Here is a 27,088-nt window from a genome sequence, read left to right on the forward strand (position 1 = left end):
TTTTTCTAAGAAATTTTATCCCTTTTTCTCGAAATTTTCTCGTTAAGTAAGTATTTGGCGAGATATTTTCTACCAATTTTGAAGGTGGCCCTCTACCAGAGGATTCCGTTGTTCCATCCTGATACACTGATGGACTCTTCATTATGGCACTCAGTGTTCCCAGCCATATACACCTTCCATCTCCATAGCGGTGACTTTGGCGTAGAATAGTTGGGTTTATGTCTAGACAGTTCCGACCCTCCGAGAGATGCGCAACAAACGACGCCATCTCTCTGGCTAGTAAAGTTACTACAAGTATGTTTTTGAGAAATTGAAAGATTCAATTCATTTGATTTATAGGCTGTTCTCTTGATTTGTAGTTATGAGGTTTCCTGCTTAACAAGAATTCAGCGAAAATAGATTTTTTGGATTTATAGAGTGTTTTCATATTCCACTTTTCCACAGTTAATATTCAGGTTAGAAAAAAAATTAAATTTAAATTGCTAATCAACATATTTATTGAACAAATAAAAATAAATAATTAACGATTTCGAATTAATTTAACCAATATACAAAACATTCAACATTCAGTCAGTTCACGGGTCGAGGATTGACATTTTGCTCTTCGTCCTGCCCTTAACATTCTTCGTACCTCCTTTACGGCTATATTTTGAAGGCCCCTGCATCATTCTAGATAAGCCCCCTTGGCAGCCGTTACAGTTACAAACAGAAGGTACTTCAATGTGTTTGTCATACTTGTAACCATCGTCACAATCCAAAGGAACAACAATCTTCGTGTATTCCAAGGCTTGGCAACAGGTACAGACAGACATATGTTGTCCCAATCCTAAAGAAATGAGTAAGATTTCTCATTGAGGAATTCAAAATTTGCAGGATATCAAGTACTTACTCGAATCAAATTGAGTAGAAGACTCGCAGGTACCAACACACTCTGTAAGATTGGGGATGGGTTTCTTATTGACACATACACCATGTAAAACATTTTCAGTCCTTATCAAGGAAATTGTTTTGTCCAGAGAAATACTTTCCAAAGCACAGAGACCTGAAACAACAAAAGGGAAACGTAAAGAATAAAACCGGCACCAAACAAGAACCTTGAGGCACTCCATTATATTAAGAGTTATGTCAAATAGTTGGAGATATTTTAAAATAGTCCTGAATCTAAAATCAAGCCAACTCACACGAATGACACTTATGCCTAAAATACTCACGTTGGTCAGAGCTTGTGAGGTTACATTTCTCACAGCAGCCATCTTTATAAACACGATCAGCAGGACAATCTGCTAAGCTTGGGCAAGTTTCAGTGTGTGCTGTCACTATGAGGCGATCTTCGCTCTTTGTGCAAGTGAAGTTTGTACAACCGTCAGGTGTAGACCAAATATCTCCAGGTTTCTTCAACTCTCCATTGATGACGCAAGCCACTGGTACGCAGGTACCGCAACAAGAGTCTTTGGAAGGTTTGTATTCGTAACCCTACAACAAAAATTTACTTAGGTCTAATCACATAATTATGCCATAAAACTCACCTCTTCGCAGTCTGTATGGCAAGATTGAATGAGATCCTGTTTCACTATATCACCACGATCATTCCTGGTGCAAGTAACATTCTTGCAAGGGTCTTCCGTGGGCCATATTTGACCGATCTGAAATTTTAAACATTATAGTTGTATCTCCAAACAAGTGATCTGAAAATGAGTATTTACCTGATAGGTCTTGGTGCCAACCTTACATGCTACCTCTTTGTATTTTGAGCAACACTGTCCTGGTACTGGTGTCTCTTCAATGACGTAATCTCTTTGACTGTTTTCAGAAGGACGTTCACAAATCACTTTCTCTGAAAGCACTTGAATCTGGAAGGAAATATTGCATGTTATTGATTATAATGAACCCATTAAGATATTCATTCAGACTGGCCTTCATGGTCATCAGACCTAAATCCACTTGGGTGCTGTGTAACGAATTAAGGACCGAAATGTACACTCACCACTCCACTGACGTTGCTACACTTGTACTTCTCGCAATGATCTTCAGACTCCCATTGTTGTCCAATTTCACGAAGAACTCCGTTGACCACACACTGAGACTGCTTGCAGTTACCACAACATGTAGCTTCGGCCGCTGTTGGCGGTTCGTATTCGAATCCTAGAGGACAAGTAGTGTTGCAAGTACTGACATATCGTTTGATGCTTAATCCTTCAGTTTCCTTGGCACACTCATATTTGACACAGTAGTCGTTGTTTTCGATCCAAGTATCGCCAACTCCGTATTTCTGATTTTCACCCTTGCAGGCTACCATGATAGTTTTGTTGCAGCATTCACCTGGAACTGGTACAGACTCTACCACGAATCGTTTGAGGGTGTCTTCATTTGGTGGGACACAGAGTATGTCTGTTCCAGATACCTGAATCTGAGGATTGAAGGAGTCATAAGTAGACGACAAATATCACTCTTAGACGATACAAAACATTCAAAAACTAAATCCACTTACCACTCCATTAGAGTTCTCACATTTATATTGGTGGCAGTGATCAAGAGAAGACCAATTCTCGCCGATATTCTTAACAGTACCATTGATAATACAAGCAGATTGTTCGCATTTGCCACAACATGTTTTTTCGGACAGAGAAGCTTCCACATACTTGTAACCGTTGGGACAAGTTGTGTTGCATTCAGTCTCAGTTACGCCTATCACCAATTTTTGGTCTGAGTTAATACACTTGAAGATCTTGCAGTAATCAGTGCCAATAGTCCATGATTCTCCTGGTTTGTGGACAGTACCATCAGTTCCTTTGCATGCCACTACTTCTGTCTTGTTGCAACACTCTCCTTGTACTTTTTCTGTTTTGATTACGTAGTTCTCCACAATTTCTCTCGATAGGTCGTTGCATTTGATAACGTCTTTTTCTACTTGAATCTGGAAGGAATTGGTTAGCTAGAAAAACTCCAAAAAGCCCTTTGCAAACTTACCGATCCGCTGAGATCCTTGCAACTGAACTTGGTACAAAAGTCTTCAGAACTCCAATTTTCTCCAACTTCTTTGACCTGTCCGTTGATGATACAAGAGGTCTGCACGCAGCTGCCACAGCACTTGTCGCTGTTAGCATCTTCAGGTTTGTAGGTGAAACCTAGAGGGCAGGTTGTGTTACAGGTTGTCATGTACTCCACTATAGCCAATCTTGTGTTATCCAGCCTAGAGCACTTGATGTTCTTGCAAGGGTTGTCTTTGGCCACCCATGTTTCGTCGACTTGATAGATTTGACCTTGAGATTTGCAGGAAACGATTTCAGTTTTTTCACAGCATTCCTGGTCTAATTTGGTGATGTTAACAACATAGTTGTCGAGTATTTCTTGGGGTATCTTGGGGCAGGTCTTCTCTTTTCCTTCTACTTTCATCTAAGAAACAAAATATGGCATTACAATCTTCAAGAAGTAGGTGATTAATTTAAAAAACACTTACATTGCCATCCACAATGGAACACTTATAGCTGGTGCAGTAATCTGAAGACTTCCATTCTTCTCCATCTCTTCTAACCGTTCCGTTAACAACGCAAGCTACAGCTTTGCAGCTGCCACAGCATTGCTTACTTTCAGGTTTAGCTGGTACATACTCATAGCCCAATTTGCAATCCGTAACGCATGATGTCACTTGGACTTCCTTGATGACGACACCTTCGGAGTTCTTAGTACATTTGTGTCGACTACAGTAGTCTTCACCTTCGAACCATTCCTCGTCTACGTTGTGGGGCTTACCGTTCACCTTACAAGCAGTTCTCACCAATTTGGCACAACATTGGTTGTATACTGGTTGAGCCTCTAAAACGTATTCAGCGAAATCGGCGGATTTTTCTAAAACTGGGCATTGTTTTTCTGTGCAAACTGCTTGGACATCTCCTTTAGGTGTTACTTGGCATTGACAAGTGTGACAAGGTCCATCATTCCAAGTTTCATTGGTCTGTGAACAAACAGATAGAATTGTGATATATTTTCAAGGATTATATAAACCTAAATACACTTACATTCTTCAACAACTTCTGTACTTCTTCAACTGTCCTTGGACGTTCTCCACCTTCTTTAGCAGCAATGTATTTGGTTTCAACAATACATTTATTAGCAGGTGCAACACACGTGTATGTAGAACAACACTTGTTGGTATCTTTCTCCGTCTTGAGTTCGTAGAATTCTTGGCATTTTGGTGGTTCTTTGCATGTCTCTGGTTTGCATATCATTTGGATCTTGGGACAACAGTCGCTCTCGTCTATTACCTTGACCAAACCGTCTTCTAGAGGTGAAGGTGTTGTGATATCCACGGATTTACATTCGTTCTTTGGTATACACTCGCAGATGTTCTGGTAGCAACCATCATCCTTCTTATGAAGTTTTGCTATCTTGTCTTCACCACAAATAACAGGTTGAGGTGTTGGGCAAGTTGGTAGCTGAGTGGTTGTGGATATTGGCACTGAAAATTTCAAAATACATCAAATGGTATAGTGAAGTATTAACAATTAAAATTGTCTATAAGAGGATTTTATTCAATACTTACCGCATGTATACTTATCACAGCATTCTCTGGTCTTGGTCATGACTTTCACAGGTGTAAAGCCTTGTTCACAGATGGTATCAATGGCTGGACACTCAGTCTTCTGGCAAAGAAGGCTAGTTCCCTCGCAAGTACAGTTTGTGCAGATGTCCTTCTTCCACTTATCACCAGGATGATGACCTTGATCATCACAATATATACACTCTCTTTCTTCGACACAAATGTCTCCTTTGAGTACCTACGTTATGGAAAATATTTTGTGATTCTCTTTCTACTTGGTAAATTCAGTAAAAACTTACCTTTCCTTCAGGACAGAAGCAGCCTTCGACAATTTCAGATACACAGCTCGTTTCTTTGACGTTCATATTCTCGCAAGTCTTCGTGCATGTTGTACCACAGGCTGAGTACACCTTATCGCCAGTGCATTCTTTTCGTGGACATAGGTCAAAGTGCCAATCCATACATATACCTTCCTTAGCGCAAGCCTTGGCGTAAGAGTCGATTATTCCGCAAACAGTGGCATCATCGTACTTTCCTTCTAGGTTGCAAGTTTCCTTGTCGCACCACTGCTTGTAAATGCTGGCATCGACAACTGGATGACACTGTAAAAGAATTGTTGGGTTTCACATACTGATCTTATTGGTAATGTTGAAAAATGCTTACAGCTCCAAAGACAGTTGTATCCAACAGGTGTATACATGGGTTTTTGCTGTCCGGTAGAGGTTTGCATTGTTCTTCAGGTTTGACCTTGCACTGTTCCCTAGTTTGTTTCTCTGGAAGACCATCGTATAACCAACTCAAACCAAAGTCTTCAACATCTGTAGTAACTGTTCCGTTTGGTACTCGTAGATCGTCGTCAGGGTTCTTGTTGCAATCACCGCAAAGTCCTTCAAGTTTGCTACCGTATTTGTATGATGGTACTCTGACGATAACACCCAAGTGCGGATATTTTATGGTCACCTGGAATTTGAAGGTTAGCTGAATTTCTCTTGGGAGAAAAAAGAGGAGAAAGAAAATGAAGTAGTGAATAAAAACTTACCTCTAACTGATCAGCAGGAACGACAATGTTCAATAAATCTGATCCTTTCTTGATGTTCACCCAACCCAAGTTTTGTTCCTCTTGGTTTGTGCTGAGCTCTCCTGAGTCAATGTAAACCTTGAAAGTTTTCTTATCTTCATCGTTAAGTACCATAATCTGGTGTGTTTTATACAAAATGGTCACTTTCTTTATACAAGTCCTGTTAGATTTGGTTGCGCAAGGTCCATTAGTCAAGAGAACCTACAAATGAAGAAGACATAAAATAGTGATTACTCTTCCCTCTTCAATTAACAACAAACCTCGAAGTTGTGCTTGTTGTGTTTATCGCTCAGTTGATCTCTTGTCAAAACGTATACGCAGTTGCCTGAGATGGTGAAGTTGGTCTCATCGTAAGTAAGGAAGTCCAGTTGACCAGTTGCCTTACACTCGCAATCCCTACACTCTGTAGGTTTGATGCATTTATCTCCTTTACGTACCAACTCTTCGGGGCAGTAGCAACCAGGATAGCAAGCGTGGTCAATCTTAGGACACTGAGATGGATCACCCAGAGATTCACAAGTTGGTTCACACTCCCTTTGGAAGCAGTCTTTGTAGATCAGCGGAGCTTCACATTTGCTAGCTAAAAAATGAAACACCATCTCAGAAAAATCTTTTTAAATCAATAAATCCAAAACACTTACGGCAGTCGTATTGTCCTCTCCATCCAGAAACTTCAACACTCGAATTAGCTGTCAAGCATTCTACCACGAAAGATTGCAATATATCACATTTGCATTTATCTGTGTTGGTAACCTTCTCTTTGGTGGAAGACAAGAGACACTCGCAAGCAGTGTCCAAGCATCTTGATACCGAAGCATCAACGTTGATCACATTAGAGCAAGCTTGAAGATAGTCATCCCTGAAATTTTAAAATCATTACAATTTTGTCGATTTAGATGGGAGCTGTCAACTCACCTCACAGAGTTACACAACTGCCAAGCCTCGTTCTGAATCTTGGCTGGACAAGCGTTGACCTTGCAAGCAGCTTTAGTCTCATTGCTTACGCTCCAGCTATCTCCGAAGTCTCTAGTAGATGGCGCCACCTTTCCATCGGGTTTGCGCTTGTCGTTGATGAGATTCTGGTCGAAGTATCCACAGAGACCGTCGACTTTCTGTATCAGCGAATGTACCACGCCTACTTTGACGTTACCGTCTGAATTCCATTCCACCCAGAAGCCATGGGGAAGGAAAGTTAGGGCAATAACGTTGCCGACCTTCGTGATGGTGAACTCTTTAGACTGCCTGGATATCTTCATAAGCTGATTGATGGTGTAAGTGTAGTCGTTGTATTTGACTGTGAGATCAGGGTGAAGAGTGAAGTGGTCTGATCCTACATATATGTGTAGGTCTCTGCTGCAGGTTTCTTCGCATTCTTTGGTCACTGGAAACATAAAGCTCAGTTTACCCAACCTTTTGGATTTGAATGTAGTAAATCGAATATTTGGAAATTATTGAAATTATTGGAATTATTATGCAGAGGGAATATACGTTAAATTCAAAAGAGCGATCGCGACTTGTGTAAACTGATCTTATCTTAGAATAAGGATGTTTTATTTTTCAATCAATGCTTTTCTCAGCTACCGTTAGCGTTGGTAGGTAGCGTTGGTGAAATCGATATATTTTTTACGGATAAGAAAAATAATTTAGATATGGGGAAATGTTGACTTATCTGAGTTCGATACATGCGAAAAACCGTTTGGGTCGTTCTCAGATGACGCAGCAAAAAGGTCTTAGGCGGAATTGAAGTATGTTTCTTGCTGAGATCGACAGAAAAATTAAGTTTGAAGAAGAGGTAGGGACTCTTATTGAAAAAGGATAAAAAATGTTCTAACCAATGATCTAATTGACATGGTATCTTGGGGAATTGTTGGGGCAGTCTTAGATAAGTACGATGTTACGATTTTTGGAGAGGTCGAAAGAAGAAATCAGTATCGCTTAGGGTCTCTTATTGAGAAGGGTTGAGAATTAGAACGTCGGTCGCGAAACCGGACTTAGATTAAAACAATTTCTTTTGAAGATCAGAGTAATTTTTTTTAAGGTTGAATCAAAAATAAAGGAAATTTAGTAGATGATAGAGAGTTGAAGGAATTTTGAGTTTTTTTGGAAGAAGCAATTGTTTTAACTCTAAGAACGGTTGAATTAGGTCAGAAATAGTAAAATAGGAATTTTCTGGGATAAAGTTTAGAATTTGTTTTGGATCGCGGATCGAGAGTGAAGTGTTATATAAGGAATTACACGTTTCGAGTGAACAGTTTGAAAAATTAAAACTAGGTTTAGGCAGGGCCTAAAATACTCACCTAGCATCGTGGGATAAGGGCGAGTCTTTTGGCTATTTACTTTTTATTTTATTTGTTGATGTTTGAATGCTTTTTCGATGAAAATAAGTTTATTTGAGTAGTCCCGATTCTCCCAAATTCAGAGTTGGTATTTTGTCTGTTTTGTTTGTATTACAGATTATTCAAGACATTTTTTGTTTTTTTATCAAATTTTGGCCGTTGAGTCAACATAGAAATTTCAGAGATATTGTAATTTTGGTTATTTTTCATTTTTCTTTATTATATTTAGTTTTAAAATTTAAATCGATTTTTATTGACCCAGTAAACTAATCCTCTCCCTAGAGAAAGAAAGTCAACTAAAAAGACCTGTCCATTGAAGCGACAGGCCGAATTCACCCATAACATCTTTGTGAATTTACATAATTATTAACTCTCCAAGACCTCTGGAAAACCGCTCTTCCAGGGGTTAAAAGAACATCTCAACCGGAGATAAGTGAACGTTGGTCAACATTCTCTGACCAACCCGTTCATGACATGAATATCTCAGCGATTTCGGTTGACTTGAAAGATTTTACAACTTACATATCACAGCCCATTCGTTCTTAACCATATCGCGGGCAATCACGTGATCACATATGTCGTATTTGTACTCGGTGCCATCGAAAGTGTTGAAAGTTCTTCCAGTAACATTACAGACGGCATCTGGAACAGGCACGGGCATGCAAACCAACCTGTGGAATCAAATATTAATCTTCAACATCGGAATGTGTACTTAGTGCTAGGTGTCTATTTATTCATTGATTGAATATTGAGTACTTACACAGGGCATTGTTTCTGTTGATCAACATCTACCATGACCTCGTCAGCTTTCTCATAACCAGCAGGACAGTCTTCTTGCTTACACTCAGTTGTGGTGTTTTTGTATGGTGGTGGTTTTTTATCGTGAATACATCTGTAGGGAATACATTCTGGAACGATGGACTTTGGACTCGACAAAGCTGGAACAAACAACAAATTGAAAGAATTGCCTGCCACCTTCGAAAAACTGCAAAATTACCTCTCAATCTACCCTTGACGCCTCCTTTAACTCCTCCTTTAACACCTCCCTTAACTCTACCACCTTTCACTCCTTTGTATCCCCTCCTTCTTCCTTTAATGCTGCTGTATCTCGAAGAAGCGTATCCGTTGTACCTAGGTCTAGCCACTATCTTCCTGAAGTGTGGTGGACAATTGACAACAGGACAAACAGTTTCGTTCACTGAAAAAAAAAAGCATTTACAGACTCTTGTTTAGTGTACCAAACCATGGATAGTAGTGGAGAAAATCATGTTTTACTTACTAGTTGGTTTGACCACTTTTGGTTGAAGAGTGTATACATAAACTGAAGGCGTTGGCGTTGGGCAGTTAACTTCATCATCTGGGCAGTTTTCAATACCATCACACCATAGCGATTCATCGATGCAAATGTTTGATGTTGGGCAAAGTCTTTCACGTGGTGGGCATGGTTCACAGCCACAGTCACAATCTGATGTAACTATTTTCCTGAGACCCTGTAATGAAAAATCATTTAAGTCGATATGATATGCTATTTTCAAAATACTCTAAATACCTCTGGACATCTACCACATATCTTCTCATCACAGCTTATGATTCCTCCAATTTTACATACACATTCGCTGCAGTCTTCTTTGTTGAAGAGTTTACCAACAGGATAACTGGAATTTATAAATGAATATTATCAATGATAATCAAAGCAAAAGAGGGACGAAAATACTCACATCAATGATCCCAAGACACAAGGACACAAAGCTCTAGGAGCGCATCCTGTTCCATTCCACCACTTATCAGCTGTACATTCGCAAGCACCCAATTCTATGTTGGAAGAAGGTACTCCAGGACAGTAGTTGCATGGTGAAGCCGTGAATTTCTGTGTGAAAGAATATCCTTCGGTTCTCATCGTTGAAGTAGCTGCTGTCGTCGGAGTTTGAGTTATTCTTTGGGTAGATGTCGTGGTCTGTTCAGTTGGTTTACTTGTACCAGCCGTGGTTGTCACTGTGGTTGTTGTTGCTTTAAGAAGATTAAAAGTTAATTATATTGTTGGTGATTTTGTTCGCTTGCAACTTACGATATGGCTTGTAACATCCTATGATCTGTGTAATCATCTGTATGGTATTGTGCCATTTGACAGGATAAAGTCTGATGTACTGCGCTTGAATTGGTCTAGTGAAGTAGTTGGTTATCTTAGAGTCTTCATCGTAGTTTGCAGGGAACACAACTTCCCTTCCATTCTTGTTGACAATTGGATTCCATTTCTTACCATCGTGAGAATATTTAACCTTTACTGCTTCAACCCAACCATCGTTACCACCTTTGGTGTAGAAACCAGTGAGGTTGCGTGGTTCCAAGAAGTTGAACTGTTTGTAAGGGAAAAGAGGTTAATACTTGTTCGTTCAGAATTGAATTAAAATATTACTTCAATCCATTCGGAAGGAGAGTCGACCAAAGGTTGCCACACATTGGATTTCAATGGGCTTTTGGTGATACCAGTTCGAGTAGCATCTTTTTGAGAGCTGACGGTCACTTGATCTTCTGATAGAGGGTGTACGTCAGAACCGAGCTCATCTGTACATATTGGCGGAGCCATGGTGGTGGTAATCTGTACAAAAATGGTAGTATTGAGTTGTAGAGCTTCAGTTGATGAGAAGTTTAGTTGAGCAGCATTATTTAAATGTTTCAATAGGATCTAAGTAAATATGAGACCAAGTTAATATGACAACTGAGAAAACCCACCTCTGGAGTTGTTGAGCTAGTAACAGTTGTGGAGGTACTACCAACAGTAGTACTAGATTCTTCACCGCAACCGACATAATCAACCCTCAATGATATATTGTTGTGCCAGGTGGCAGGAACAATTTTCAAATATCTAGCCTCGAAGGGCTGAATGAACTTCTGGAAAGCTGGCGTATTCGAATCAATGGATCCCCTGAACTTAACAGGTTTGAGTTTACTCCTGATTGCTGGAGAGTACACGTTACCATCTGCGCTGTGGTACAACTCGTAACTGGTGACATACTCGTCCTTCTTGGGATTACCCCTGATTTGGACTCCGTATATAGGTTGTTCCTTCAGAAGGTCAATAACCAGGAAGGGTTGTTTATCAGAGGGAGCAGGTGTCCAACTGCTAACTGCAAAAGGAAAATGAGGATCAGATCATTTCAATACTTCTGGTGGAAATTCAACGCACCTTTGTTGTTGAATCTTGCTTCTTTAGCTTGGGTGTTGTTGTTGAGACTGCTGCTAGCACGGAACGATTCATCAGGAAGGTTTTGAGTGAGCAACGAAATGAAGCTGAAAAAGTTGGTAAATTAGTCAACAGGATCACACAAGTTCATATAGAAGTTTAACTCACCTCTGATCACAGGGTGGTGCAGGAGTTACTGTATTTATGGCAACAATGTATGGATGTGTAGTTTTTGGTGTTGCAGCTGTGGTTACAGTTTGTCTCATAGTACTTGGTGTACCAGCCATTGTTACTGTTTGAATAATAGTACCTGGTGTTCTTGCCATTGTTACAGTTTGACCTAGAGTACTTGGTGTCCTTTCCATTGTTACAGTTTGACCTGCAGTGCTTGGTGTCCTTTCCATTGTTACAGTTTGACCTGCAGTACTTGGTGTTTTTGCCATTGTTACAGTTTGACCTTCAGTACTTGGTGTTCTTGCCATTGTTATAGTTTGACCTGCAGTACTTGGTGTTCTAGCCATTGTGACAGTTTGACCTGCTGTAGTTTGTGTACCTACAGATTCTGTTGCAGTGTGACATTGTGATTCATCACATGAATAGTAATTTTGGATACACTGGCAGACCTTACAACCATCCTCTTGGTAAACTGCTCCAGGCTAAAAATCACATTATTATTAATTCAATAAGATCTTTTGTCATCAGGGGATGAAGAAAATTTTCTAGTAGAACTTACTTTGACCGGTTTTCCATCATGTGATACACACATACAATCTTGGATGTTGACGCAAGTGCCATTATTTGCCCATTTCTTCTGGCCGACACACTGTCTATTTTCCAACATATCGTATACTTCTTGAGTTACACAGCCTGCTTCACAGGTTACACCTCCAGTACACATTCCTGTTCTCTGCAGGGTATCCTTGTATAACACACACAAATCCATACAACTGATGGCGCAATCCCTGTATCTCAAACCAGGTGGGCATCGCTTATCTAGAAAAAAAATGAAGAAATATATTGAGGGGTTAGATCTTCTAGAAATATTCACAACAATTCATAAGTAGTGTTTAAGGTGTCAAGCTAAAATAGAACTAGATATGTCTCTCCACCCGGAAGTGAACAATGGCACCTCATTTTTTTTTCAATACCAATATCAAGTCAGTTGGGCATCACTTTAGCTTCGTTGTGACAATTGAAACTCATTCACACATAGAATAATGTACTCACCACATTCTGGTCTAATTGGTAGCACAACTTCTTTCTTATCACAGCTGAAGGTATGTGGATTATACAACATGGGACCTTCGCAAGTTTGTTCCACGTATTCAGCACCATTAGGTCCATTATGGCAGACGAAGTATTTCTTGCAATCACTTTCATGTGGCCTGTTAAGCGTTTTGGCATCGCACTGAGGATGTCCAGTAACTATCATAGGTGCCAAGGTAGGTGGTTCCGTCTCTCTTCTAAGCTCTTCAGATTTCTTAGTTGTTGGCGTTTCAGTTGACGCTCTGGTAGATGGAGTTGAAGCTGTTGAAGTTTTTCTACTAACAGGTGTTATTATTTCAATCTCATCTTCTTCATGGGTTGGTTTACCTGGAAAGAAAGGACATTTTAGTTTGATTGCATCGTTCAGGAAATATCTTCAAGATGACATACCGCATTCAGACCTTATAGATATCACAACCTTGGGATCGTCGCATTTTTTGCTGACCGTATTGAACATCATGGATTTTCCACAAGTTTGCTCGATGTACTCTAGCCCGTTAGGTCCATTGTGGCATACATAGAAACTATGGCAGTCAGTTTCATCTGGTTGATTTGGTGTTTCAGGGCTACATTCTGGTTTTGATGTGATGATGAAGTAATCATTCTCGGTTACTTCTTCCTCTTCTTCTTCTTCAGTTGTTGGTCGAGAGGTTGTTCGTCTTGATGTGATCGTGTACCTGCTTGTGCTCTTTGTTTCGATCTTCGTCTGCTCTGTCTGTGTAGTAGTTGTAGCCACTGTAGAAGTCGATACAGCTGTTCAAATAAAATCAATTAATGAAATCCCTTCTTCGAAAACCTTTTCAAACATTACTCACCACATTCAGGTCTGATAGACGTAACTGCATCGATATGATCGCATGTTAAGGTTTTGGGATTGTACATCATGGAGTCTCCACAAGTCTGCTCCACATATTCTGGTCCGTTTGGACCATTCTTACATACGTAGAACTTGTGGCAATCACTTTCATGAGGCGTATTCGGAGTATTAGGATCGCATCCTGGTTTTCCTGTGATCACTATGTTGTAAATCGACGTTGAAGTGGTACCTTCGGGTTTTCCTGTCAAGATCTCAACTTCTGTTCTGATTTCCGGTGTTCTGCTGCCTGTGACTATCATAGTTGACTCCTTTGTTGTTGGTACAGCAGTAGTTGGAGCTAGAAAGTGATCGGTTCAAAGTAAAAACTAGAAATTTTAGGTATACACTTCAACTTACCGCACTCAGGTCTGATGGATGTCACAACAGAAACAAGATCGCAATTCTTGGTCTTAGGATTGAACATCATCGAACTTCCACAAGTTTGTGATACGTATTCAACTCCAAAGAGACCATCCGAGCATACAAGGTATTTATGGCAGTCTTCTTCGTCAATCTTCTTGGCTTCAAGGGAATCACAAGGATTTTGAGTTGTAGTTGGAGGTGTAGACGGAGTTTCTTTCTCTGTTATCTTTCTAGGTCTCACTGTTATAGTTGTTTCTGTAGTTGTCACGGTGGTTGTTTCTGTTTCAGTAGTACCACCTTCGCAAGAAGAGTATTTTCATCAATGTGATGTGAAGTATTTATGTGATGTTATGAAGGATTTAGTGACTAAGTTACTTACCACATTGGCAATAAACTTGTATCTCGAAATCAGGACAACCTTGGCCTTTCTTGGAGGACTTGCAAACCAAGCCTCTTTCCAAACTGCATTCTGCATCTAGGCCGGTTTCTTTTGCTGGTATTTTTTTGTCGACAGTTCTACACCTTATATCTGTCATCTTACTAATAGAGCATTTAGCTCCCCCAGTCAAATTGTTCTGGAATTTAATAAATTTGTAAGTTTTTCCATTTCAATTCGATCATACCGAATCTACTCACCAGAATCAAAGATGTCGGTAGTGGTTCTTTCTCCAATGGTCTTTTGGTAATTCCTTTTTTGGCAACAATGGGATTTTGGTTTATCCATTGCGTCCATCCAGAAATACATTTTTGTTCCTGGTCTTCAGCAGCTGTTACACATGTAGGAGTCGTGGTCTATAAAAAAAGCACCTGAAGAAATTGTATCAAAATAAATTGAGAATACTCACGGGCATTTCCGTGCATGGCATTCCCTTGCAGTTCTTCTGTCCTCTTGAGCAGTAGCAGGTGTGACAGGCGTCTTCTTCTATAACATCTCCTTCAAGGTAAGTTACTCCGTTCAAAACCATGCAAACTGGTTTGCATTCGTTGGCAGGTATGCAGCGATCGTAGGAAGAATTGAAGAAGACTTGACCAGCTGGACATGGTTTGAACTGACAACCCTCGACGCAGGTGTCTTCAACGCATGTGGCGCTGATTTTGCCTCTGGTGTAAATGTTATCGCAGGTTTCTACCAAGCAGGTTGACATGCATGGTGTATATATTGAGCATCGTTCATCGCATTGAATTGCTGGAAAATTTTGAAGTTTCATTGAGAGACTCTTCTTGTTGAGTGTTGATAGTACATTTTAAACAATTTCAGTTAGTTGCTGATGCTTTGACTGCTTTTCAAAGAGTACGTAGATTGAAGTAGATACTTACGACATAATTCTTGAGATCTCCAATGGATAGGTACTCCTCTGTTGTTACATTCTTGAGCATAAGCAGCCAAGGCCGTACAAAGACACTCACAGTCACCACCCTGGTCACAACCACAAGCATCAAACAGACATTTTTCGTAAAAACTGTCAATCGGAACTTCAGAGTGACAGGCCATGAAGAGTGAGGACTTGAGGATACCACACTTCTTCACTGCCCATACCCTCCTTTCAGGTTTCTCTTTGCAAGTATCCTAAAAAATTATAATCGTCAAATAATACACCACCACGTCAAAAGTGGACCTTACAATGATCTTTTGAGCTTCAGGACAGTACGGATCTATCTTCCAAGAATCTCCAAAAGCGTATGGCGAAACTTCTGTCATTCCTCCTGAAGGTGTTTGGAAGTCATCGAGCTCATTGTCGTTGTAGTTACCACACAATCCGTTAACCTGTTGCAACATTTGTCTATAGTGGATGAAGTTTTCAATATCAAAAAGATGTTACCTTATTCTTCCATTTGGGATTCAACCTAACGTATACTCGAGTACCTTTGTCCCATCTAACAGTCAAACCCATTACAGGAGCCTCAACAATGGCGTACAAACCAATCTCTCTTACAGTCAACGTGTTCAAAGACTTAGCTTTGGGCAAAGGCTTACCGTTGTCCAAGACAAGGCTTTCAGTAACGTTAGAAACGCTGACTCTGATGGTTACTGATTTTGAACAAGTGGTACCTAGGGTTCCACAAGGAATATTCTGGATCGAGACGTCGAAAGCTGCCAGATCACCGAAGGCACCTTTGGCTAAGACGTAGTCGCACTGTCCTTGATAGTCGTAATGTTTTCCATCGAAAGTTTTGTAGTGGGAGTCTCCCCAAGCACTACATTCTGCTGCACATTGTCTATCAGTACAACTCCATTTTCCACTCTTGCAAGTACTGAAACAATTATGATATTAAGTGGACTGTGCTATAAAAGGAAGACCATTCAAAAACTCACCAAGTGTTACAGTCATTTTGGACAACTTCATTTTCCTTGTAACTCTTAGCACCATGATGACATGGGCAGTCAGAAGGTTTGATACAGTGTTTTGTTGTTGGGTCCAAGACATATCCTTTCTTACATTGACAACCGGCATGGCAGATGGCAGGTGAGCTTGGTGTATATGTGTCCATATTCTAGAACGATTGGAAGAAATTGTTGAAAAAATGAATCAAGAGAATATCGGTAGATTGAAGTACTAAAAACTTGCTATACTCACTTTGCAAGTAATAGGTTCTGCTGGCTCACAACTGGTGAATTCCATATGATGACTAGAATTGCACATACTCTTCAAGTCTGCTGTATCTGGATACACCTTAACTTCTTCCAAGGTTGCTTCTCTACAACTCCATCCTCCACTCACACAAGAGCTAAAACAAACCAAAAAAGAAGTTAGATCTAGTAGAGACAAATTCAAAAAGTAAACGAGAAAACAAATAGACCATCTTACCATAAGTCAGGACTCTTCTCCTTCCTCCTGATTTCCTTGTAGCCAGGATTGAACACCAAACCATTAGAGTAACATTTACATTGTGAGGTTGGTATACATTCTCCGTTGTCATCTAAAGCCTGTCCAGCAGGGCAATTACAGCCTTCCACACATTGTTTCTTGCACAGAGTGTTGGTGGAGATGTCGTGGCAAGATCTCGCGCAGGAGTCACCGCAAACTTGGAACTCTTGACCTGCAGGACATTGAATTGAACACTCCTTGACGCTGCTTCTCCAATTAACCTGAATGCCTTTGTTGGCACATTCGTGAGCATATGAAGAGATGATGGTGCATAAACATTTCCTCATCTGGAAAAAAGAATGGGTTAGGTTGATTATTATGAGTTTCAGAATGAGAACTTACATCTCCTTGGCAAGAACACATGTCGTACAAGCAGTCTTGGTAATATTGATCAGGATCAACGTAGAAGTAGCAATCTGAAAAATAAGTTGTTTAGTGGTCTAGCTCTTCGGATTATTATGATGAATCTTCTATTTTTTCTGAAAGATTAAGTGATTGATCAGACGCAACTAACTTTCCAGAAGTGATTTAACAAGTATTTCAGAATCCACCAAAAACGTTCTATTTCTTTGGAAGGCTCAAAATACCAAGGAAGATCAGCACCAAAAGATATTAAAAAAAATCAAATTTCGAATCAATAAAGTTTGAAGTTTTAGAACTATACTGAAGGCTGAAGTGCAAAACAATATTCTCGGATATACCTGTGAAAAGTTCAGATTTGATCACGGAGCACACTTTTTCTGCCTCTGTCTTTCTGTGCATGTTAACATCGCAAGGATGAGATGGAATTCTGTTGGGAATGTTAGAGCACGCTTCATGAGTTTTCCATTTGTTTGCAAAAGAAATAGCGGATTGTTCAGTATCGCCTTCAGGTGTTAAGAAATCATCCTTCTGGTTCTCGTTGAAAGTACCACAGAGACCCTGAAACATGAGTTTATGTTTGAAGTGAGCAAAGAATTATTAAACTTTCATTCCTGGCATTACCTTGGTTTTTTCCTTGAAAGAAGCTGGAACGTCTATATACAATCGGCTTACTCCATCCCACCAAATATCGACACCATTAGGCATAAGAACTGGAAATAGAAAAAAAATATTAACGTGAGAGATGTGAGAATAAAAATCTCCGAAACGCCAATGTATATAATTCTAAAAAATTCACCTTGTACGAATATCGACGAAACAACTCTGATCTTGATTCCTGCTGTTTCCAAAGGAAGCTTGGTTACTTCCTGACCATTCACAATCACCTGATGATTCTGTCCCAATTTGATAGACAAAGATCCATTAACCTTTATGGTTGCTGTTTTGGTGCAGGAAGGCATCTCTGAAGTGGCAGTCTTTGTGAATCCCATCAACTAAAATTCGAGTTTGAATCCAACAAAATAATAAATAACAATCAAAGAAAAACACAAACCTCTGATATTGCTCCAGGACATGCAACATTTTCAGTTTCCACAGAAAAACCTGCAGCTTCCAACAAATAATAAGAACACTGTCCCATAAAATCGTATTTCTTTCCATCAAAGGTTGTATAATGGGGATCACCAATAGCGGAACACCTTGCACCACAAGATACCTAAAACAGGAGATTTACATCTCTTCCTACCACAACCATCGATTTGTCTTACTTGAGTGCAGACCCAGTGGCCATTTTGACAGGTACACGTGTTACAATCCTTCGGCACTGAAGATCCAGCTGGGAATTCCTTCTTCCTCAACCTGCAAGGGCACTGACTTTCTGAAATGCATTCTCCGTTGTGCAAGACCTTTCCTTCTGGACAGAAGCAACCTTCTTCGCATGTCTTGGGATCTACAGCAACAGTGTTGCTAGATCCACATACTGGCTGGCTTTTTGAAGGTCCACAAGCCTTATAAACCCTTCCACCACTGCATTTCATCGCTGAAAAGAAATAGTTTATGGAATTTGTTCGGCGTGCAAGATTTTATGATCAACTTACGGCATGTTTTGTCGTCTCTCCAGTTGGAAACTTCAGTTAATCCTTCGTGTTTGCACTCTGATACGTAGACATTCATTGTGTCGCAAGCGCAATCTGTTTTATCTTGGCTAGCGCAGTTACAGTAGTCCCAGCTACAAGCTTCAATGAGTAGAGATCGATCCAATACCTAGAGATGGTGAAAAAATTAACCTCAAGGTTTCAAACACACAGATGAAGACACCATGACGCCAAATTAATATTCAACTTACTTCGCTACAAGATGTGAATCTGCTATCTGATAGCAGTTTGACACAGAATTGTTTAGCTTCACTTCCTAAAGATCCTTTGACTCCAGTATCAGGGCATTGCCTCTTTTCGATTGGAGCTGATTCACAATGAGCTGAAACATAAATATCCATAGTTAAGAAGGAAGTTAGAAGAATGAACACCAAACTTACATCCAATGCTATCTACTTGCCAACTAGCAGCAGCGTTCACGATGTTCTTAGTCCTTACACCTTTCTTGGTAACGATGTCATCATCAGGATCACCGTTCATGTTGCCACACAAACCTTCAGTACGGTTCCAGAGGCTCTCTTTGGCATCAACTTGGATGAATTGCTGGAATAAAATTGAATAAGAACCTTGAAGATGATTTCTTGGGGTGAAATCCAACCTTTCCATCCCATTTAATTGATACTCCTACAGAATCCAACATGACGTTGATGTATCTGGCTGTGGTTTCAGTTCGAATGCCTACTGCTTGTCCAGGGATTGGTAGAACGGTGTTGCCGTGAGTTAGAAGAGGATGGCCATCGTCTAGAATATGGTATAAATGATTTGACGATATCTTAAGCCACTAGTAGAAATATTGACAAGAACAAAACAAAAAGTAGAATAAACAACAAAAGACCATTAAGACCTCTTCAATTATTAAGTTTTGATGACTATTCATAATATTTTGAAGCTGTTTTTCATATCACTAACCTGTCAAGCTCAATGTATAATCTCTTCCTTGAATGTAGATATTTATGAGTTTGTAACAAACAACGTTAGTGTTATTCGAATTACAGGAACTTGATTTTCTGACAGCAACACTGAAAGTGTTATCGACTGAATCCTGGACTAGTATATACGAACAATCTGAGTCAAAACTGTAAGAAAAATAAAATTATTGAATCATTGAAATCAATTGAAGTTGACGGTATTTCAAATGACTCATTGTTGCACTAGCTGAGTGACATGCTTCCCCATCATGTTAGTATGAAATACAGAAAAACTGCATGAGAATTTTTGAGGAAATGAAACAAGAATAATTTATAGTGTTTTCACAACATTTTTAAAGCAGAATTTTGAATAGTTTAACCATTACATTGAAGTATCCTTTCTCACCTGTAAATCCTATCGTCATAGGTTTTATAGTGAACACCTCCCCAATGATAGCAAGTTCCAGGTGAAGGTAACTTGTTCTGTATAACCACAGACTTGAATTCATCTAAGATTGATCGAGATTTGCTATTTTGTGAGGATTCATCGAAGGAGAAATCATAATCGGAATTGCTACCTGCGTCAGTTTCCTGTAAATATGAAAATATTAATTTCCCGCATGTTGGTACTTTGCAAATCACTTACAATGTAATGGGAGTAGTGTGAAGTTTTGGTGACGGTGTAATTCATATTTGGATCGGCTGAAAAAGAATTGTTGATGTCAGTAATCCAATTTTTTCATTATGGATTCAATTGTTTTCTTTTGTGAAGATTATTTCAATACAAGTAATGGTGGATCTATACTAATATTATAAAGATGTACTTTGTTTGTATGTTTGTTAAGAATAGGCTCAATAACTACTAAAGCCATTTCAAAAATTCTTTCAATTTTCGAAAGATACACTCTCGCTGAGTAACATAGGCCAAGTTTTATCCCAACGTTCACACAGTATTGGGACCTACGTGAGTTTTACTAAAATGAGTCGGTTAAACAAGTGCTATCGTAATTCTTTTCACTTGTGCGCTGAAGTTTTGGTTCATTATATGTATGTACAATATTCTATAAAATGATTGTTGTGAATAGATCTGAAAAAAAGTCCGTGACTCCATATATCTTTCATAAATAAGTCACAATTAGTAATTTAGTTTGAAAATAGTATAGAAAATCGAAATGTGTTTTTCGAGCATCATTATGAGGCAATTGTTTGAATCCTTTATAATAAAAGTTAAATCATCGTAAAGGTAAATTCATGAAGATGAACTTTGTCTCTCAAAGTGTTTCATTTGGACGCATACTTTGAGAGATAATGTGAAATGAAGACATCACTATTACCATTGTCTATTACTGAATGGGTGTGGCGTGACCGCTGGTAACTATATATAAATACCCAGCTACGCTCTACGATTCTCATTACGTATCTATGTATGTAGACTGGGATCATCAGGAATATTGAGAGCGTTTGGTATCTAACAACTGTCTATTGTACAATTGTTTGTAATTGAGAGCAATAAATAAATAGTCAGTTACTTTTTGTACTTCGAAAACCTGAAAAAACTCACTTGACACGCAGGTAGGCACGTCCGAAGGCTTGAACACGCCTTCTGAGTATTTACAGGTATAAGAAGGTGCTGGCTCGTGCGACAACTTCATGCCTTCTGCGCAGAACAGGCCCGAACAGATGAATTCTTTCTCATCTCCAGCACATCTAAGACCGCCGTTGAAGTTGAGTTTGCTGCTGACGCAAGCGTCCAAACCTGCGAAATTACCAGAGTTTAGATCTTGTCAGATTTTATGTAGTCGAGAACTTACCATATTGGCATTGTGGACCCCTGTATTCTTGAGGACATTGGCAAACGTTGAGCGATAGACAGTTTCCGCCGTTTTGACAAGGTGGAGAACAGGTCGCTGAAAAAATATTTGATTGAGAACTGATACAAATATCTCAAAAATTGTGAGACTGAAATAGAAAATTGATAATTGATTTTTGGTTTCTTACGTTGGCAGTCAGGAACAGTAACCCAGTCATTTCTTCCAGGCACGAACAAGCCATTCTTACAGGTGAGGGTAGCCACTTTAGAACCATCTGGGAACTGATGACCTTCCGCACATTCTATGGTGCAGTAACTGGAAATAAAAAACGAAAATATTTTGAATTAACAACATTTAAATCAGATAAATGTTTGCAGAGACTCATTACAGTCATCATAACTTACTCTAGCGTGGATCTACAGGATCTTCTAGAATTCTGAGGCATGGGTGGTAGTTCCAAACAGGGTTTGTTCTCAAACTGACATTGTGGTCCTGAAAACTGATCAGAGCAACTGCACTGATCTGGAGCGATGCAGATTCCTTGGTTCTGGCAAGGCGGTGAACATGCAGCTGAAATGATTATTATAAATTAACAAGCAGTCGAGTAAAAATATTACAAACTCTTCTCAGCTTATTTTCGGTTTTGTTGTGGAAAGTTTTGTTGTTGAATTTTTTTTTAAGTGGAATGAACAGGATTTTTTCATCGACATGTGACAGAGGATGGAACATGGATTCATCACAACACTCCTAAGTCAAAGAGAGCATCAGCTGGGAGGAAAGTAGACGGAGAAAGCCGTCCAAAGCGACCAAAATCTCAAACAGCAGCTGGCAAGGTTATGGCATTCATATTTTGGGACATGCATAGTATATTATTCATTGACTATCACGACAAAGGTAAACCAGCAACAGTGAATATCATATAGCGTTATTGGATCGATTTAGTGCAGAAATTGAGAAAAAACGTCCTCAATACAAAAGAAAAAATTCTCCATGTCACAAATCGATGGTGAAAGTGGACGAATTGCGCTTCCAGCTACTTGACCACCCAGCTCCTTCTTCAGATCTGACAGTGATTATTGACTTTTTGCAGACCTAGAAGGAATGCTGCAGGAAAAGGAATTTAGCTCTAATGGAGAAGTGATTGTCAAGGTTGAAGCCTATTTCGAAATCTAAGACGATGAAGAAATGTTAGAGAACCTTTCTGTTGAGATACAAAAGGCGAACCCGGCTTCACTGACATAGTGTGAACGGAGCTCAAGAGAACAGGAATCCAATGAAGAAAAAACTAATCCTACATTTCTATACTCACGTTGACATTTCGGCATTTCAGTTGTTCCAGTATCTTGTGAGATCCATTTTCCATTTTCACACATGACGTAAGATGCGTAAGCTCCACCTGGTAAAGCGTAGCCCCTTTTGCAAGAAAGGGAACATCCACTATAAAAGGAGCAACGAAGCTTTGCATGTTCAGGTTCAGTTGGAGGCTCAGTACATCCTGAAATTACATTTTTCAATTTAGGGTCAGTATTTTCGATTTCATTTGAGTTTGACCACTCTGTATGAATATTTTTGTTTAAAATTTGTAATAAACTTAAGAATCCGCTCACGAATTTTGATTTTAAAAATCCAGGAATCAAACGAGTCATGAAGCTTGGTAATAATGGAAATACTATAGAAAAAATAATTGTTATTTCTATATTTTTTGAGCGTTGGCATTATTATCTACCGAACATCCTTAAAGTTCATCATATTGATAGTACCTAATCATAAAGAGATCTATAAAAATGAAAATAATATCCAATAAAATCTAAATAGCAAATCGACCAGTTCAAGTGCATTCGTTTTCTTCTCTTCACATGATGTGTTTTAATCTCGTAAATTCTAATCTTACTTCCAATTTCCTCTGGTTGGTGGAAATTTCGGAATCAGATTTTTTATCATTGTAATTATTTCCTCTACACAAAAATGATTAGTTGAAATGTAGGTAGTAGATGTAAGATAGTTTTCAATCATTATGTAGTAATCAATCGAGCAATAGATTAATTAACAATTATGTACTAGTTTGAATGAAACTAAGCCAATTTGTGGCCTTGGCCACCTCTATCTGCAGATCTTTCACACATTGAAAATATTTTATTCACCCTCTTCAGGATTTGGATAATCTACCCGTATAAGATTTCATAGCCTAGCATCTCTCATGAGGATGAGAAATAGGCTAAGATATAAGATCTTATACCGAATTTCATGTCAACTTTTTTTACAGGTGTCGAAATAAGTTCTGCACTGAAGTTGTCGATCTTTTCAGTTTACTCAATTTTTTTTACGAAAACTGAACAAAAAATAATTAGAATTTTCTAATTCTGATGATATAGGTGTATCAAAAAAATAACCAACCAATATTATTGTGAATAATTATAATTTTTTATTATTATTAATAATGTTTTTACCTCCTTCATAGACCATTCCTGCAGTTTGTTTTCCATACAAGTTACCTTTCGTTTTGGTTTTTGTACCACCTTTTCTTGCTCCCTTCAAACTATTGAAAAAAAAAACAAATTTTAATGTTGGTGTGCTTGAATAATACCACAACACTTATTTAATTACTTACTTCAAAAATATGATCTTATACTTCAATCTGATGAAGCATTGAAAATGCGAAACCATATTTTTCAAGTATTAAGAATGGTATATGCTTAGTATATTAAGTATCAAGAACGGTATGTATAATTTACCGATCGAAGACCATTGTTTTATAGTTTTATTGAGATTGGTGCAAAAAATTAATCGATAAATTAAATTAAAATTGAAATAACTAACCCATATCGTGACCTTTTTGTACCATATCTTCTTGACATTAAGCTTGGAACATCACTGAAAAAAAAATTATTAGAATTAGAAATGATACATAATTTAGTCGAAGATCATTTAAATTCCTCTTTTCTCGTTAGGTTGGCACAAATTTCCTCAATACTAATTTATATACACCTGAGCCCTTGAAGATGAGTTAAAAAAAATAATGAAAATATACCGATGTAAAATTAAAATTTCCAAAAATTGTTTTTTTACTTTTTAATATAACTAGCATTGCAAAATTTAATTACGAGCATAAATTCAATTTTAAATAATGATAACTAGATCAGAATTTTTCCAATCACTATTGAAACAGAAAATACCAAATGTGGATCCATAAATATTTTTAAATTTGTCTCATTTACGAAAATAAATGTTTTTTTTGATGTGGAAGAAATAAAAAAGTCGAATTTATCATTGTTCTCCATTTTTCATTATTTTTATTATTCCATTACTTCTTTCCATAAATTAAATGAAGCAAGCTAGAAGTTGAGACAATCATAAAAAATTTAATTTTTTTAAATATAAGTACAAGCTGAAATGGATGTATTCTGAAATAACCGAAAGCAAAATAAAAAGAGCAGTTTGTTGAAGCTGCGGTTTAAATTGATGTAATCAATAATTTCGAATAGCTCCGAATTGGACAGGGCCGTATTCACACATTTTGTGATGATGAAGTGGTAAATTTCTTATTACTTGCAGTCCTTGAAAATTCATTAGGTAATATTGATCAATCGATCAATTTTAAGGTTTCTCCAACATTGAAAACAACAAACAACTTCGTAAAACTATTCTTATTCATCTGTCATGGTGTACTGATTTTTATTATTTTTATTTTTCATAACTTTTTTATATTTGTTGTTTTTTTCGATTTTATATCAAGATGAGATTCAAAGAATTTTGTTTTTTCGAAGATGTTAGGGGTTCCAATAATTTTCAGCACCAAATTTCTGTTTGAACAAAGTTCACAATTGAAAAAATAAACTCAATAAAAAACATAAAACTTCTTGGATTCGAACCAACTCACCTAGCAAAAAATCCATCCGTAAGGGACCATATAACGCACAAGAGCACTAAATAAAACTGATAGGACCCCATAGCGAACGTTTATTTTTTTTTCTAAACGCTCATTTTGCAGGTGATCCAAATCAATAACTGGCTTCGATCGTCTTTTGGTGCCTTATTTATTAGATCGACTCGCCAAACTTTGCAATGTCAATGTCAAAGGGCTTATCGTTCTGGAAAATTGTAGAAGGGGGGGCCTTACGCAGAAAAATCAGCGTTGGCGTGGAGGCTGCGATAAGGACCGAGGCAACTTAATTGGGGACAGACGGAAGTCTCCTTCCTTGCAATTTTGTGGTTAACGTGCATTTAGGGAACGTTATCGATTCCGCAAATGTGGAAAAAACGGGATTCTGGATCGGTTTATCGGTCCAAGGGGGCAGGACGTTGATTAGATATACCTTTCGGTTGGTTATTTCCAGAGATTAAAGTAATTTCGAACGACCTTTCGAAGGTTACAATACTGGAAAAAAAACTTCGAAAATTTTGCACAATGTTTTGTTATTTCTCTAATTCTGTGGCTAATCCGTTCATTCTTCTACACCCTGTATAACAGAATCGTACGAAAATAACTCAGATCCACACAGATTTCATGGTTATATTTCTTTTTTATATGTTGGTACTATTTAGTGTCAAACTTGTGATACAGAAAACTGTTCTGCGAATCCACGTTTTCCAAAGCAAAAATCTCTAAACGATATTTATGGAAATATTTCATTAATAGGTATCGATAAAAATTCGAGAAAATAATGTATAATACTCGTACAGAAGGATCATTTTTACAATCGTTCATTCAAAAACGAGCCACGAAGTGGCGAGTTTGCGGTACAAGGGAAACTGAGAAATTCCTTGGATAATTTCGAAAAGAAGGCCTATAAACATTGGCCCGTAATCGCTTTCGAAATACAGGGTGTTTCTTGTAGTATTACTTTTTGGTGATAGTTATACACATTTGTCGAATCTTTATTAATCTTCGCTACGAATTAGTTAAATAAGTACCAAAACTTATATTAATTTATTCATCACAGCCTACCAACTGAATCTTCATAATAGTTTGGATTTTCCTGAGGATTACTATAGAGAATTGTTTGAAATTTTTTTTCTTGAAATCGGTAGCAGATACGACAAATCTACAAGAAACCAAAAAGTGTGGTACAAGAACAAAAGTCCTTTTTACATTTTTCTTAACTACCAGTGGTTCACCAAAAAAAAAGTTCTGAAGGAAAGAAGCTGCCACTGTTTTAGAAAAAATACGTGTAGATTTGCATTCAAAATTAGCATATTACATTATGAAATTGAAATTGGAATATCTATGCCAAATTTGAGTTAAATAGCTTGCAAGGGCAAATGCTATATGAAAAAATATCAATCTCATCAATCAATGAAACAGAGATGTTCTAATTGATCGTATAATTTCTTTTGTTTGCAGTAGCCTTAGCATAGTCATTGTTCTGGAAATAAATTTTCAACATTTCCTTTCTCTCCTCCAACGTGTAAACCAATTTTCATTAAGAACTGATAAAACGCACCTCTATTAATTATGCAATAGAATACTGAAACGAAATTTTCTGAAAGCAATAATCTCTTTGCGTATTGCCTACACCTGGCGGGGCAGATTCAGGATTCTGATAAGCATGAAGAGAAAAAAAGGTATTTAACACTTTTTAATCATCCTATTGTTTGTTTCCTTCGTCTTCGAACAAAAGATAATCACGGTTTTATCGCTGCATGTTATAGTGAGAAATTTGAGAATTTGTGGTACATTTTTAATACATACATTTGTGCTACAAAACTACCCACTTTCCCTATTCAAACTCCTGATGGGGTTGTAACCCATTCCAGGGGGTTGCCATTAAAAACAAGCTTTGTATTCCATGTCCCCTGTCATCAAAAATCGATCTGTCTGAGTGTTTTCACAAATTCTGATTCATTATTGAGTTATTGAGCGTGGACACATT

At 38.2% G+C, this 27,088-nt stretch overlaps 1 protein-coding gene across 2 annotated transcripts; it reads right to left on the minus strand.

Moving 5' to 3' along the window:
* Nucleotides 1-473: 473 nt before the first annotated feature.
* Nucleotides 474-25,250, minus strand: LOC123680807 (hemocytin). 2 transcript variants are annotated; one of them, XM_045618909.1, is made up of 63 exons: nucleotides 25,096-25,250; nucleotides 24,036-24,089; nucleotides 23,666-23,754; nucleotides 22,528-22,713; nucleotides 21,623-21,788; nucleotides 21,406-21,533; nucleotides 21,219-21,314; nucleotides 20,969-21,163; nucleotides 20,054-20,109; nucleotides 19,814-19,998; nucleotides 19,409-19,575; nucleotides 19,098-19,240; nucleotides 18,880-19,042; nucleotides 18,691-18,821; nucleotides 18,443-18,608; nucleotides 18,113-18,384; nucleotides 17,899-18,060; nucleotides 17,644-17,821; nucleotides 17,469-17,557; nucleotides 17,186-17,405; nucleotides 16,827-16,900; nucleotides 16,425-16,771; nucleotides 16,194-16,344; nucleotides 15,932-16,110; nucleotides 15,438-15,870; nucleotides 15,239-15,382; nucleotides 14,935-15,184; nucleotides 14,463-14,803; nucleotides 14,254-14,409; nucleotides 13,997-14,192; nucleotides 13,612-13,914; nucleotides 13,214-13,552; nucleotides 12,789-13,151; nucleotides 12,360-12,725; nucleotides 11,866-12,125; nucleotides 11,301-11,788; nucleotides 11,136-11,239; nucleotides 10,682-11,076; nucleotides 10,365-10,547; nucleotides 10,017-10,305; nucleotides 9,670-9,958; nucleotides 9,501-9,606; nucleotides 9,231-9,441; nucleotides 8,949-9,149; nucleotides 8,712-8,889; nucleotides 8,474-8,622; nucleotides 6,531-6,996; nucleotides 6,257-6,474; nucleotides 5,876-6,195; nucleotides 5,577-5,816; nucleotides 5,201-5,497; nucleotides 4,837-5,139; nucleotides 4,541-4,775; nucleotides 4,017-4,456; nucleotides 3,458-3,952; nucleotides 2,968-3,393; nucleotides 2,489-2,914; nucleotides 1,985-2,407; nucleotides 1,704-1,850; nucleotides 1,527-1,643; nucleotides 1,212-1,473; nucleotides 890-1,042; nucleotides 474-826 (listed from the first exon to the last, which is right to left on the minus strand). In XM_045618909.1, exons 1-63 carry the CDS (start codon nucleotides 25,164-25,166, stop codon nucleotides 576-578), a joined length of 14,631 nt encoding a protein of 4,876 aa, XP_045474865.1. In that variant the 5' UTR covers nucleotides 25,167-25,250; the 3' UTR covers nucleotides 474-575. The 2 variants fall into 2 exon arrangements, with proteins under 2 accessions (XP_045474865.1, XP_045474864.1); XM_045618908.1 differs by having other exon boundaries at nucleotides 17,644-17,839.
* Nucleotides 25,251-27,088: the final 1,838 nt, after the last annotated feature.

The sequence above is a fragment of the Harmonia axyridis genome, chromosome 5 (genome assembly GCF_914767665.1).
Source record: "Harmonia axyridis chromosome 5, icHarAxyr1.1, whole genome shotgun sequence".
NCBI lineage: Eukaryota > Metazoa > Arthropoda > Insecta > Coleoptera > Coccinellidae > Harmonia > Harmonia axyridis.

Coding starts and splice junctions, on each gene's coding strand:
- LOC123680807 (XM_045618908.1), bottom strand. CDS start 25,166: ATGGGGTCCTATCAGTTTTATTTAGTGCTCTTGTGCGTTATATGGTCC. Junction 17,558..17,643: donor TTCGTCGATATTCGTACAAG/GTGAATTTTTTA, acceptor TTCTATTTCCAG/TTCTTATGCCTAATGGTGTC. Junction 5,498..5,576: donor TTCCTGCTGATCAGTTAGAG/GTAAGTTTTTAT, acceptor TTCAAATTCCAG/GTGACCATAAAATATCCGCA.